This window comes from Dendropsophus ebraccatus, chromosome 4, assembly GCF_027789765.1.
Source record: "Dendropsophus ebraccatus isolate aDenEbr1 chromosome 4, aDenEbr1.pat, whole genome shotgun sequence".
NCBI classification, from domain to species: Eukaryota; Metazoa; Chordata; class Amphibia; order Anura; family Hylidae; genus Dendropsophus; species Dendropsophus ebraccatus.
In genome coordinates this window covers 152336053-152351889 of record NC_091457.1, presented here as the reverse complement: position 1 = coordinate 152351889, position 15837 = coordinate 152336053, and the positions used below count along the sequence as shown (strand labels likewise).

Genomic DNA, 15837 nt, shown 5'->3' with positions numbered 1-15837 from the left:
GACAGACACGTGACACTTACGTATACAGCTGGGCTCCTCGGACCATCTTCCATTGAGACACTGAACAATTCTTATAACATTTCTGCTTTCTGTCATGAAGCCCTTATTGCATTCATACTGCAAATATTCTTCACTCTCAAACTGATCTTTAATTAGATTAATTTTTCCATCCGGAATTTTTGGAGCCTTACATGGTTCTGGGAACAAGAAGAAAAAAAAGGTTGTAAGACATACAAATGGCTATTAGGAAAGCTAGTGTAAAGGCTAAAATTATTATTATTGTTATTTTTTTTATGGGGGAGATTTATCAAACATGGTGTAAAGTGAAACTGGCCCAGTTGCCCCTAGCAACCATTCAGATTCCACCTTTCATTCCTCACAGACTCTTTTGAAAATGAAAGGAGGAATCTGATTGGTTGCTAGGGGCGACTGAGACAGTTTCACTTTACACCATGTTTGATAAATCTCCCCCTATGTTTCCACTTTGGGAAAATATTGAGCAAACACGACTGTCTTATTAAATAGATGGCTGCTAATAATGATTATGGTCATTATTACCGTCTGTCTATGTTATGAGACGGCCGGCTCCCCCGATATGTTCCCGAAGTGGGAACATAGCCTTATAGTGATCTTGCAAAGTAAAAGCCGCACTGTCATTGGTTGATAAGTTTATTGATGATTTTCCCCACTGTCTTTTTTTAGGTAATGTTCAAAAACAGTACTTCGCTCAGTATTTTTTCAACCAAAACCAGGAATGGGTTGAAAACACAGAAACTGTTCTATTTTAGTTTATCCTTGACGGTTCCACTCCTGATTTTGGCTACAGTTACCGACCAAAATACTCTATGGATAGTTTTTCACATATTCCTGGTTTTGGCTGAAAAAAACTGACTAAAAGACAGACAGAAATCCTATGTGTGTACATCATAGCAACAGACTATTCGTAAACTCCTGATTTGCGGATAAAATTTTTGCATCAGCATAGTTTACGCTGCTTGCGCCAGGGTGGTGGGGAAGGGGGCGCGGACTCTAGGTCGGCTGAAATTATGATTTTGGGCAACGAAAAATGGTATGGAAACCTACGCCAGCTCAAAACTTTCGTAGGTTTCCCTTCGTGCGCACAGGATTTATGTAGAGGCGGTGCGCCTCTACATAAGGCTGGGTTCACACACAGTATATTTCAGGCAGTATTTGGTCCTCATGTCAGGTCCTCATAGCACCAATACTTAAAACAACGGCTGTTGTATTGAAATAATGGCAGTTATTTACCGTTATATGACGGCCATTCACTCAATTTCAACATTGTGTGAACAGAGCCTTTCTGTGTATTCAATCTACTTCTGGTTTTGGTTACTATGAGGACCTGACATGAGGACCAAATACTGCCTGAAATATACTGTGTGTGAACCCAGCCTAAGGCTATGTTCACACTGCGTACGATTCCGTCCGCAGTTCTTACGCCACCGTACATGTGCGGCTGAAACTACGGGCTTGGGAAAAATCGACATGCGGCCGGATGCGTACGCACCGCGAACATACGCCCGTAGTACAGTTATGCTTCCCTAGCATGTTTTGAAGCGATCTGAAGCAGGTCATTTACTTGGAAATCTTCGCCCAGCCCAATAAAACACACAGAACCTTTTGGATCGAACAATCAAGTTCAATTTGACTGAAATAAGTACTTCGTACGGGACCACATGGAAATCCACGGCTGTGAGTTCAAACATTTCCGTCCTTAAACAATGGTCTTGTTCATTTTTCACGCCGCCGTATACGATCCGGTCGTAAGTTCATACGTGGTGTGAACTGTGCGGCCGTATATCGTATACTTTCAAGCAATTGCAGCAACCTCAAAACTACGTGCGTATATTAGTGGTTCGCACTACGGTGCGGAAAGATACGTAGTGTGAACATAGCCTAAATCTGCGTGCTGTTGGTGGTGCGGGGATATTTTTAAGCCAGCCACAAAAAACACCAGACTTAATAAATGTCCCTCTATGTTCACATACTAGTTTTCCACACCTTCCCATTTTCTACGCAAAAATACAGATTGCGGATGCACTACGGACAATTTCTACAATATCTACATTATGAATATCACATTTGCTGTTTGCTGTTGTATTTTTATGTCTTCCCTTCTCTATTTTAGCTATAGCAGCATGCACCTGCTTAGTTATAATAGTTCTTTTAGATGTGCTGGCTAATTCTTATTCTTTTCAAAAGTTCGGTGCGGCAGGTTTTCCGAACTTAGAAGCAATGTTTGGATTCATCCGAACCGAACCTTAAATGGACCTCACTAAAACAGATTTAGCTGTTTGAGCGCGGTTCAGCAAGGTTGTGTTTTCAATACTGTCCGTGTTCCTCTAGTGTCCCCAGCAGCCGCCTCCAGCCCATTCAGCCAATCACTGACTTAGATGAGACAGTGCTGCGGACAGTGATTGGCTTGGCAGGCTGTCACTCTTGTTTCGAGAGTGACAGCCCACTAAGATTGGCTGACTAGCCATGTCCATCAGCAAATATGATTGGGTCTGGTTGCATACTATGGGACACCAACTGGGTACCGGTAATCGGAAGCCATGACCTTCTGGCCTTCACAAGGCATGTTGGTCATATAACCCCTTTATTACATTTCACCTTTATTCGCCTCCTATGAAGATCTGGTCACTAATGCAGATGGCTATCAATTGTTTAGCTCTTGAAATGGTCCTGTGTAGGTGGCAACTGGCACATTGGACCAAGAGACACCACTGTGTGGCTGACGCAGCCAGATGAAGTGCTGGATAGCCGTGAAATGGGCCGTCGCTGTACGGTGTACTATGCTTTACTCTCTCCTGCCTGCAGTGTAACGTTTTCTGACGCATTGCAACTGACTATCGGTGAGTGCCACTTATTAATTTTCTACTTTGTATTTTAGGAACTCTGCTTGGACATTTACATAGTGTGCACCCTGTGTCAGCACATTGCAGTGTGAACCAGGTACATAGAGCCCACAACTAGTAAACGGTTAGACTCCTGCTAGGCTAGACATTGGTGTAAGACATTGAGGGGACAGGAGGAGAGATGTCTGGGTTGTGACTGAGGTTATTATTAGAGATGATCGAACAGCCGAAAATCTTAGGTTCTAGAGAACTCGAACCTTGTTGAACCTTCTGCATTTGATTCCCAATGCCTTCCCGGTCCGTGGGGAAGGAGGAGACAGCCTGGGTACCGCCTGGAATTCCTAGACTGAATCCCGAAATTCTAGGCAGTGCTCGGGCTGTTTCCTCCTTCCCCCCGGACCGGGAAGGCATCGGAATCAAATGCGGAAAGTTCGACAAGGTTCGAGTTCTATAGAACCTAAGATTTTCCGCTGTTTGATCGAGATAAGAAAACAGGTCTAGGTGGGCGGCACAATTTTGTAGTCAATCAGGGGGATCAGGGGAAGAGACAACAGAGACAACATTAACAAGTAGACATACTGACCTTCACAAATTGGTAACGGTGGATTCCATCCATTTGGAGAACAAGTAGTTTTGCTGGATCCTTTCATTTTGAATCCTTGCTCACAGCTAAATGACACTTGATCCTTCTGCCTGTAATTTTGCTTCGCCGGGCTCTGTATAAGATTCGTCTGCTTAGATATGGTGCAGCCAATTTCTGCAAAAATATATGGTTTGCTTTTAAATATATTTGTATTTAGACTGGACCCAATACCCGTCATTAAGAAAAAACTCTGGGACATCACAAGGACTTATCAAAAGTTTTGATTGGTCCAGTCTCACTGCTAGAACCTCCACCGATCAGGACACTGAGCTGTCAATGTTCTGCGACCACGGGCCGCTTAGGCTTAGAATGGAGATGACAGCCGAGCATATTTTCCTAAAAAGTGGTAAAAACAGTCAGAACTAAAGACAAATGACTCTTTATAACCGATATAGACTTACCCTGACAAATAAGTGGTGGATTTATGCCAAAATAGTAACACTGCCCCAATCTTGATCTCGGTCTCTGCCCAGGGGGACATTTATATTCAATAACCTCTCCATCTTTGTATATGATGTTATCATGTATACAGGTTACAGCTGATGGGGAACAATAGAGACATAAATTGCTCATTTGTTCATACATTAGGTGACACGGTAAGTCTGGGTTCACACTATGTTTTTGCAATCCGTTTTTTCATTAGTTTTTTTTTTCAAAAAATGGATGAAAAACGGATGGATGCATGTGTGTGCATCCGTTTTTCCATTGAATTCCAGTATAAAAACAAAGACGGATCAAAACCAATCCTTTTTTTTAACGGACACAAAAATGAGGTCGACTACGTTTTTGTGTACGTTAACAAAAATTGATCTGTTTTGAACCTTTTATTTTTATAATGGAATTCAATGGAAAAGCGGATCAAAATTAATGCAGACACATGCATCCGTTTTCTCCATCCATTTTTCATCCGTTTTTTTGCAAAAAAAAAAATGGATTAAAAAAAAAAAATGGATTGCAAAAAGGCAATGGGAATCCAGCCTAACAAAAAGTATTCCATGTATAAAACTATAGGGTTTTGGTCTCAAATTTGGTAGAATGGTTTTACGCTGGATGATTCTTTAATAGAAAATGACAATATACAAATTAAATTTGTCACTGAAAATTCAGAATTTCTGCGTCTATGAAAAAGATGTGCCTTATAGACTGTTATTATCAGGTCGTCTCATCACCTGACATAATCCTGGGACCTTACAGTTTTAATTTTTGGCCTTAAAACTTTAAGACTTCCTGTTCTATACAGATAATTTCCCAGCAGTGTCCTCCTTATTATCACAGACAGGAGTACAGTGACAGGTACCACCTGTATATAGAAAACACAGACAGAAGCACAGTGACAGGTGACACCAGTATATAGAAAACACAGACAGAATCACAGTGACAGGTGACACCAGTATATAGATAACACAGACAGGAGCACAGCGACAGGTGACACCAGTATATAGATAACACAGACAGGAGTACAGTGACAGGTACCACCTGTATATAGATAACACAGACAGGAGTACAGTGACAGGTAACACCAGTATATAGATAACACAGATAGGAGTACAGTGACAGGTGACACCAGTATATAGATAACACAAAGAGGAGTACAGTGACAGGTGACACCAGTATATAGATAACACAGACAGGAGTACAGTTACAGGGGACACCAGTATATAGATAACACAGACAGGAGTACAGTGACAGGTGACACCAGTATATAGATAACACAGACAGGAGCACAGCGACAGGTGACACCAGTATATAGATAACACAGACAGGAGTACAGTGACAGGTACCACCTGTATATAGATAACACAGACAGAAACACAGTGACAGGTGACACCAGTATATAGATAACACAGACAGGAGTAGAGTGACAAGTGACACCCGTATATAGATAACACAAACAGGAGTACAAGGACAGGTGACACCAGTATATGGATAATACAGGCAGGAGCACAATGATAGGTGACACCAGTATATGGATAATACAGACAGGAGTACAATGATAGGTGACACCAGTATATAGATAACACAGACAGGATGACAGTGAGAGGTGACACCAGTATATAGATAACACAGACAGGAGTACAGTGACAGGTGACACCAGTATATAGATAACACAGACAGGAGTACAGTGACAGGTGACACCATTATATAGATAATACAGACAGGTGTACAGTGACAGGTGACACCAGTATATAGATAACACAGACAGGAGTACAGTGACAGGTGACACCAGTATATAGATAACACAGACAGGAGTACAGTGACAGATGACACCAGTATATAGATAACACAGAGAGGAGTACAGTGACAGGTGACACCAGTATATAGATAACACAGAGAGAGGTACAGTGACAGATGACACCAGTATATAGATAATACAGAGAGGAGTACAGTGACGGGTGACACCAGTATATAGATAACAGAGACAGGAGTACAGGGACAATGTACAGTTTCAGATTTAGCCAGAAAACTTCTTTAACATATTTAGGCTTTTGTGATTGGGCAGTGTCCCCGGATGTAGTGCCCGATCCCCGATAGCTAACACCTAATTGTGTATCTATTCAATCAAAGTAAATAAACAAACAGCAGATCCCAATGTTCTAAGAAAAGATGCGGCATACCATAGGAGTTTATGGTCCTTTTACGTCAGAATGTAAGTTTTAAGAAAAAAAATCATTTTAAAGTTCATTATTCCCCTTTATACACATTAGACATTTTTTTTATCCTAAAATATAACTAAGTAGCCAAGAAACAGGTGTACAAAGACTGAATGTATATTTATTATTACCTTGTGTATTTTCTTTATATTATACTTTAAGTGTCTTTTTAGTTTTTAAAAAACACATGAGACTTACGTATACAGCTAGGAGGTTCAGACCATCCTCCACTGACACACTGAGAAAAGCTATTAGGTTTTCTGTTTTTCGTCATATAACCATTATTGCACTTGTACTGCAAATAATCTCCGCTCTCAAATCGAAGTTTATTTGGACTGAAATGTCCATTTTGAAGTTCGGGAGCCGGGCATGTTACTGGGATCAAGGAGAAAAAAACTAATTGTAAGAAACAGATTTTACAACTATAAAAGAAAATCAAATTATTATATCTGAGAATGCAAAAATTATGGGGGAGATTTATCAAACATGGTGTAAAGTGAAACTGGCTCCGTTGTCCATAGCAACCAATCAGATTCCACCTTTCATTTTCCAAAGAGTATGTGAAGAATGAAAGGTTGAATCTGATTGGTTGCTAGGGGCAACTGAGCCAATTTCACTTTACACCTTGCTTGATATATCTTCCCCTATGTGTTCACGATGGTTAAGTGACCTGACCACTTCATTGCTGAGGTGGGCACAGTGCGCATCTATTGGGCAAAGTCTGTCCCCAGGGGGTTAATTGATCTCCACATAACACCCTGGTTGACAGACTGTGCCTTACCAGCTGTGCTAAGCAGACTGCGCCCGCAAGGAAGAGCTTAAGTCACCTAACTCCTTTGTTGCTGGGGCTGGCGCAGTGCACTTTATATGTGTGGGGGAATTATACTTACATTCCTGGGTGTCTTCTTTCTTCAGCAGACCCGGCGCACAGCCTTTGATGTGTGCAAAGTTGGGTGTTTCTGCAATCTCCACTCAGCCAAATAGCAATTGAGGCTAAACACTCTTGTAGCTGCTGATTGGCCGGGCTGAGATTGCAGGCGGAAATGTGTGCTGATGCTGAGGCTATTAAAAAAAACACAGCCCAGGAGGGTAAGTCTAACTGCTCCTCTTCTTTATTGGATGGGGTGCGAATTTGATCTTAAATTTGAAACCAAACCCGGACTTTTTTTTCAGGTTCAGCTAATTCCAGAAAAACCCAAACCTCCTAGGGTCGGCTCATCCCTAGTTATAGCACATCTGGCAGTACCTTGCCATGAAGTTTGCAGTTTTCAGCATTTTCATTCATAATTTTTATCTGTTTCAGTAAATCCTTGTATTCCCCCTGAAATTCTTGATCACCTATTCTTATAGCTCGGTGATGTGCCGTTCCTCGGCTATTGAGTTATACATTTCTAGCAAGAACAACAAACTGTGTGTTACCGGTTGAGGTAATTTCCCTACACAGTTTTGCACTGGAAGCTCTGATTGGACAATGCCAGTGTATGGACACGCCCCCCCCCCCAATTGTTATTATTCTGTCATATATTTCTAGTAAGAAGAACAGAGGAACAGCACATCACAGAGCTATAAGAAAAGATGCTCCAGAATTGTTATCACATGAGCATTGAATGTACTGGATAAAACAGACAGGACGGGAGTGGTGACAGGTCCTCTGTAAAGTTTATAGTAAAATATGAAAATGTCTACAAACCTGCAATTTCCATTTGTGCCTTTTTCATTGTTTTTAAGGTCAGTGACATTTTTATCAAAGCCAGCCATGCTGCGTATATTACCCTTTTTTTAAGTATTTTTCTTAAAAGGAACCCGTCACCATGAAAATACTACCTAAGCAATCTAAATCATCTTATAGAGCAGAAGGAGCTGAGCAGATTGATATATATCTTTATGGGAAAAGATTCCGTATAACTTGTAATTTATTGTTCAAAATCTTTAATGTTTCCATGCTAAAGAGTCCTGTCCATTGAGTGACACCGCCCACTGGACTCCTTATCACAGAATGAGCAGGGATTTCAATCAACATGTTACAAGTTATACTGAAACTTTTCCCACAAAGATATATATATCAATCTGCTCAGCTCTTCCTGCTCTATAACATAAGGGTGATAGATTAGTTAGCATTGTCTTGGTGACAGGTTCCCTTTAACTTTTATAACTTTCTTAGCAGAACCATAAGATATGTTTTTTTTTTTCCTTTTACTGATATTAAAGTATCCCTCTCGTTAGAACTTTTAAAATCTAAATAAACAGTAGATGTTATATAAAGCAAGTTTGCAATTTACATTCATTATTTTTTTGTTATCATGGAAAACACGGCACTTCCTGTTTTCTGACCCTTTTTTTTCTAAAAACAAAACAAAACAGAAAACAGGAAGTTCTGTGTATTCCAGGCCATCTGAGCGCTCACAGAGAAAAGGCCATTATGTGATTGATGGACACAGTGAGCAATGACTCTCTGTACTGGCTGGAGTTCTTTTATTTAATCTGTTTTTTACAACCAGAACAAGTCAGAAAATCTGCCTGCAGGAGACTGGACCTGGATTTCTGGTAAGTACAGCTTTGTTTTACAGCAGGATAACAACAACAAAAAAAGAATGTATATTGCAAACTTGCTTTATATCACATCTACTGCTGATTTAGATTTTGAAAGTTGTAACCACAGGGACACTTTGAATAAATAACATATAACCAATAAAACTTACTAGAACATGTGGCTGGAGTAAATTCTCCATCAGGAAGACACGTTCTTTCTCCATCTTTCCTTCCACCTGGTATTTGGTAATTATCTTTACACCGAAACCTCACTTTTTCTCCTTCTAATATTACCTGCTGTAGATTTATAAGGTCGGCATTTTCAACATAAGCTTTTCTGTATGAACATTCTCCTAAAACAAATCACAACATTTCCTGTTAGTTCCTTGTCCCTTATAGGGATGGTAACATGGTGGTATCTGCCCATCTATCCTCAGGGTATATTCAGGTGCGGCTGATGAGAAAGATGAAACACTTGAGAAAAAGATCGGCCTGATCTCGAAACGCATTGTGTCATTTTAAATAAATTTTATACTTATTTTATTCCTTTGAATCTGCCTATATTTGGACCTGTGTCCGATCAACTTGGAGTGGAGGATTTTCGGGGAGATTTATCAAACATGGTGTAAAGTGAAACTGTCTCAGTTGCCCCTAGCAACCAATCAGATTCCACCTTTCCATTCCTCACAGACTCTTTGGAAAATGAAAGGTGGAATCTGATTGGTTGCTAGGGGCAACTGAGCCTGTTTCACTTTACACCATGTTTGACAAATCTCCCCCTTTGTGTCTATTTTATACCGAGTGGCAGATTTATCAATATGCGCCCTTGCGTTTGCCAGGAAAAAGGCACAGATTTTTCCGTAAACCACTTGGTTTGCAGAAAAATCTAGAGCTTTTCCATGAAATAAGCCCAACTCGTGGCAGATAAAAGCAAAAAAAGGTTAAAAAAAGCCCAACATTCCCATACCACTATTTACACTATGCAGGCTGCCACGGCTGCAATACAGACAGAAACAGAAAAATGTTGCATCAACTATTTGATCAAATGGTTTTCTAAGGACCTAATTTAAAAAAAAAAAAAATTAGTACCGTTTTTTATCGTGTGTACAACGGAGGGAGTATATACAGTGAGTCCTGACATATTGTTTACTGTTCAAACTACTTAGAAAATGCCCTACATATAGCAGATAAATGTAAGGTTTTGAGGGTCTCAAAAAATGTCGGGAGTTAAGCCTCACATTTTTAAATAAAATTTTTTTTTTATAATGTTCTAATTTGTTATTTATACTTTCTGAAACCTTTCTGTGCATTTGTGGAAGGATGTCTGGTATTTGGTGCTAAAAAATTATCCATCTTAAGGCTATGTTCCCACTACGTATGAGACCGGCCATTTCGTGACCAGGCCGTTCTGTGACCCATACGTAGTGGGAACATAGCCCGGATCATCCCAGCCAGTACTTAAGTACCGGCGGGGGGATTTTTCCGGCCGCAGTGTTCTGATGCAGGCACATTAGCGCGCACCCGCATCAGAACCTCCCGCAGCACACAGCCGGAGCTGCTTGCTTCAGTGTGTGAAATGACAGGGTTTCCTACGGCCTCAATTCATTAAATTGCAGCCGCAGAAAACTGACATGTCAGTTATTTGCGGTGCCGCACGGGATCCCGGCTGGAGCGTATACGATGTGTATACGCTCCGGCCGGGATCCTATAGAACAATAGGCTATATTCCACACTGCATAAAGTACGGCCGTTGTTGCCGATGGCAACAACGGCCGTACTTTTACGTAGTGTGAACATAGCCTTAAGGGGTATTCTAGATGCTAAAAAAAAAGTACACTCACGTAACACGCTCCCTAAGGGATCATCCTGTAACGCCTTCCAATCCCCCACTGAAGGGTCTCGCCTCTACTTATAAGACTGACTTGCAACGGCAGTGACAGCCCGCTTAGCCAATCACTGACTGTGGTGGGACAATGGCACTGGCGGAGCATGCTGTCATTGTCAAGATGAAGCCGCCTGAGCATTCAGCAGGAACCCAAAAACATCACAGTAGCCCCCCAAAGGAGTGTGGTAAGTTGGTACACATGGTGCTACTCCCCATGCAGTGACTTAGAGTGGCGGAACAGGTCTAGTCATGTCCCACTGACTGCCCAACACTGACTGCAACCCCCCCCCCCCATATTTCTCCAATACCCTGATAGCAGCTGCCAGGAAAGGTTACATGAGTAGGGGAAATGGCAGACTGGTACATAGGGATAGAGGACCCTACACTCTACAATCTTTATTCCTGGCAGCGGATACTTGTACATTATGGTTGCTGATTGTTTGGGTCTCTATGCAATCTTCGTCTTCAGGAGTTTGTTGATTGGTTTAGATTCTTACGTGAGCATTTCGGTTCACGATCCCATCCAGGTCTTAAACACCGGATCGTCCCCCTGTAGCTTCTCTCATGTGACAGATAGTTTGTTCCACAGCGATATTCTACATATTTCCCCAGTTCTGTTGGATAGTTGTACTGGTAGTACAAATAGCCGTGTTCTATGTCAGGTCTGACACATCTCTGACCTGCAGAAACAAAGTAATAGAAAGAGAATGTTCAGGAATAAGGTGCAAAAGATTCTGAGAAGGTCCAAAGACTAAGAATCTCTCCTGATCAATCATTGATAACATAACTATTGGCACAATTGCATTGCCTTGTAAGGCTATGTTCACACTACGTATGAGACCGGCCGTTCCGTGACCCCGGCCGGGTCACGGAACGGCCGGTCTCTGGCCGGATGATCTTTCGGCCGTGGAGCTCTGATGTGGGCGCATCAGCGCGCGCCCGCATCAGAGCTTCCCATAGCCCACAGTGAAGTAAGCGGCCGGAGCCGCTCGCTTCACTGTGTGAACTGACAGGTCTTTCTGCGGCTGGAATTCACTGAATTCCGGCCGCAGAAAACTGTCCTGTCAGTTTTTTCCGGCGCCGCATAGATCCCGGCCGGAGCGTATACGATGTGTGTATGCTCCGGCCGGGATCCCATTCATCACACACCGCAAAACTACGGCCGTAGTTCTGCGGCGAAAACTACGGCCGTAGTTTTACATAGTGTGAACATAGCCTAACATTGTAACATCTTCAGAATGTGGCTGAATGTCCCCGCTGGAGTCAGGGAGGTGAGTGTATTATATAGTTTTCACTTACTCCCCTCGGGGCCATACTGAAAAAGTGCCCTGCCAAGAGTTCTCCTTTATAAGGGTATTATGCTTAAACATAATTTTTGATATGTTGGTGATCATGGCGAGACCAACAGTTCATTCCATACTTGTCTATACTCTATTCAGTCTCCTTCCCCCAGTTCTGACCCTGTTGCTTTGTGCTGAAGAGAAAGAAATCTGTGTGTGAGTTTTTCTCTTCGTCTCCACCCCCCCCCTCCCCCCGAGACAACTGATGTAAACAAGTCCCTTGCAGGTTATGGTTATGTTCACACAACATATCTTTTCATAAAAGTACGGCCGTTGTTGCAATCGGCACAATCAGCCGTACTTTTTACGAAAATATGTGTTGCCTTGTCTTTTATGGAATCCTGGAGCATATACACATAGGGGGAGATTTATCAAAGGGTGTAAAATTTAGACTGGTGCAAACTGTCCACAGCAACCAATCACAGCTCAGCTTTCCTTTCACCAGAGCCTAAAGCTGAGCTGTGATTGGTTGCTGTGGGCAGTTTGCACCAGTCTAAATTTTACACCCTTTGATAAATCTCCCCCATAGTATACACATAGCATACGCTCCCGCCGGGATCTCTCGCGGCGCCGTAAAAAAAGCTGACATGTCAGTTTTCTGCAGCCGCTATTCAGTGAATAGCGGCCGCAGAAAACTATGTCAGTGCTCACTATGGAGCGAGCGGGCGCGCATGTGTCACGGAACGACCATTCTCTTACGTAGTCTGCATATGGCCTATATCTGCAACTTTGTAACAACTTTGTAATGTAAGGTTAAAGGGGTTATCCAGCGAAAATCTTTTTCATTCAAATCAACTGGTTTCAGAACGTTATGTAGATTTGTAATTTACTTCTAATTGAACATCTCAAGTCTTCCCATACGTATCAGCTGCTGTATGTCCTGCATGAAGTGATGTATTTTTTCCAGTCTGACACAGTGCTCTCTGATGCCACCTTTGTCCCTGTCAGGAACTGTCCAGAGCAGCAGCAAATTCACATAGAAAACCTCTCCTGCTCTGTACAGTTCCTATCTCAAACAGAGGTGGCAGCAGAGAGCACTGTGTCAGAAAACTGACACTGTGTCTGAAAAGAGAACGCTTCCTGCAGGACATACAGCAGCTAATAAGTATGGAAAGACTTGAGATTTTTGAATAGAAGTAAATTACAAATCTATATAACTTTCTGAAACCAGTTGATTGGGAAGAAAAATATTTTCGCTGGAGTACCCCTTTATTCCTTCAAATTTTGTTTTATTAAGATTTTTTTTTTTTTTTTAAGAAATCAGGTTAGGGAGGTCAGAGGAGAGATAAACATGAGGGTGGAAAGATAAGGAGAAAGAATAGGGTAGGTAAAGAAAAGGTGCAAAGGGCAAGGGTCAGTGTAAATTAGATCTGATGTAAACAAAGACATGCATCACTCAAATTGGAGTGGAAATAACAAAGCACCAAACTGCATAGCGGATGTTACCGGACGTGGGTCACAAAGCACAATAGCAAAAAAAAACAACAAAAAAAACAAAACAAAACAAAATAAAACAGTGTACAAAAATTAAATAAATGTTAAAATGGAGAGTCAATCCGAGTAAAATATATACATAATCCAATAAAGATAATAATATGCCACATGTCAACACTTCAATGTGCCTTAGGAAAAAGGGAGATAAAGAAGGGGAAGGTAGGGGGGGAGTATCCCTTTATTCTGAGGTCAAGTTGCTGATGAACTTACTTAACCAACCCGGCATTACAGAGTTGCCTAAAAGTTGCAGATACAGCCAGCCAGGGCCTTGTTTACATGTGCAGTTTCAGAAGAGAGGGGTGAGGAGGGGGAGACAGAGAGAACATTTCATGCACTGATTTCTTTGTCTTCAGCAGAAAGCAGCAGGAAGGAGACTGAATAGATAATTACAAGTATGAAAGGAATTGTTAGTCTCACCATGGACAGCAACATATGAAAGCGGAATACCCCTTTCATGTGTTCACAAGATACAGTATAGACAGACCCTTACAATGTTAGATTTTGTACATAGTACAGCAGTTAGTCTACATCATCACTAGGCCTGGCTATGTATGGCTTCTCAAGAAGGTAGATATATTATAAGGTAAATATTATACAGGTAATAAGATAAATATTATACATGTCAGGAACTACCCAGAGCAGTAACAAATTCCCATATAAAACCGTTCTTGCTCTGGACAGTTTCTGTCTCAGACACAGATGTCAGCAGAAAGCACTGTGTCAGATTGGAAAGAATACACCACTTCCTGCAGGACATACAGCAGCTAATAAGTACTGAATTACTTGATATTTTTAAATAGAAGTAAATTACAAATCTCTATAACTTTCTAAAACCAGTTGATTTGAAAAAAACAAAACAAAAAAAATCCTTTTAATACTAATTCACATAGGGCTGTCATGTGTCATCTTTGATGCCAAAATGAACAGTAAATAATAATGATAGGTTAAAAAACTAAGTAGTATAGTAGGAAAAAAATCCCAGCTGTTTTATTCACATAGCAGGGGAACAATCATAAACTATGGTACAATAGGACGTGTTTCAACATTCTTTACCGCTATGTGAATAAAACAGCAAGAAGGACATTAGAGAGTGCCAGGATTACTTCCCAATAAACACCTGAATCCTTCTCTGCCCTGTGCACCACCATCCTCCACTGCGTAGGTATAAAATAAAGACTTATACTTGCTTTTATCCTGTCCTCATTATTAAAGGGAATTTGTCACCAAGGCAGTGCATCTAATCAATCGCCATCATGTTAAAGAGCAGGAAGAGCTGAGCAGATTGATATATAACTTTGTGGAAAAACATTCAGTATAACTTGTAAAATGTTGATGGAAATCTCTGCTCATTCTGTGATAAGGAGTCCAGTGGGCGGTGTCACTCAATGGACAGGACTCTTTAGCATGGAAACATCAGAGATTTAAAACAATAAATTACAAGTTATACGGAATCTTTTCCCATAAAGATATATATCAATCTGCTCAGCTCCTTCTGTTCTATAACATGATGCCGATAGATTAGGTAGCATTTTTATAGCGATGGGTTCCTTTTAAGAAATAATTACACTTGCACAAGTTGAACAATATCTCACCAATTTCTGGCTTTTGTTGAGCTGCACAACAGCACATTGCAGATATCAGCAGGAAGACGAGTCCTGATGGAGACATTCTGATATATCCAGAGCAGAGACTTCTCCAGCTTCTTGCTTCTCTCTCCGATACTGAGCTACAATGAAGAAGGTATATAAAGTAAATATCCTTGTTGGCTGGAATTGTTAAGTGCTAAATCTTTACGGTAACTGATGTTGCAAAAGCAGGAAAGTACAAAGATCAGCTAACCTTGGTGTTTAAAGGGGCATGTGTCCTGTGTACTATACAGGATTACACATTTACTATGTACAAACAAAACCAAGGCTTAAAGGAAAACCGTCAGCAAGGAAAGATGTCCCAGACTGCTTGTATGGCTGCATATATAGTTACGTAATGAGACTATCCATAGCTTTATTGTGGTTGTCGGAGGCTGCAATCACCTTTAAATGATGCTTTATATTGTCGCTATAAAAAGTCAAAGAGGGGTGGCCAGAACAATATAGTTTGCGGAAGTGCCTTGCCATAACTGCTGACATTGTTAGATAGCTGTAAGGTTAAAGGGGAACTCCACGTAGAGGTTAAAAAAATGAAACTTCTGCAGAAGCATAACACATTACTTACCTGTCTATCCCAGTTTTGAAACTACAAAAAATCCAATGCAATGCAATGCTTTCCCTCAGCTGATCATCAGTAGAGATGAGCGAACTGCGAGTTCGCTCTCTCATCATGCCTTTGATCCCGGCCGCATACTTGCGGAACATGCGGCCAGGATATTCCAGGGAATATCTGCTGTTATTTTAAAACTATGGCTGTTATATTGAAATAA

At 41.2% G+C, this 15837-nt stretch overlaps 1 protein-coding gene across 1 annotated transcript in view; it reads right to left on the bottom strand.

The window, feature by feature from the left end:
• Window positions 1-15222, bottom strand: part of LOC138789357 (coagulation factor XIII B chain-like) — a 99578-nt gene extending 84356 nt beyond the window's left edge. Inside the window, exons 1-7 of the mRNA XM_069967967.1 lie at window positions 15014-15222; window positions 11085-11267; window positions 8873-9055; window positions 6372-6548; window positions 3924-4061; window positions 3463-3636; window positions 21-197 (exon numbers count right to left, since the gene is read on the bottom strand). Coding sequence (XP_069824068.1) covers window positions 21-197; window positions 3463-3636; window positions 3924-4061; window positions 6372-6548; window positions 8873-9055; window positions 11085-11267; window positions 15014-15089 — 1108 coding nt within the window. The 5' untranslated portion in view covers window positions 15090-15222. The remainder of the gene's footprint in view (window positions 1-20; window positions 198-3462; window positions 3637-3923; window positions 4062-6371; window positions 6549-8872; window positions 9056-11084; window positions 11268-15013) is intronic.
• Between the last annotated feature and the right edge of the window lie 615 nt (window positions 15223-15837).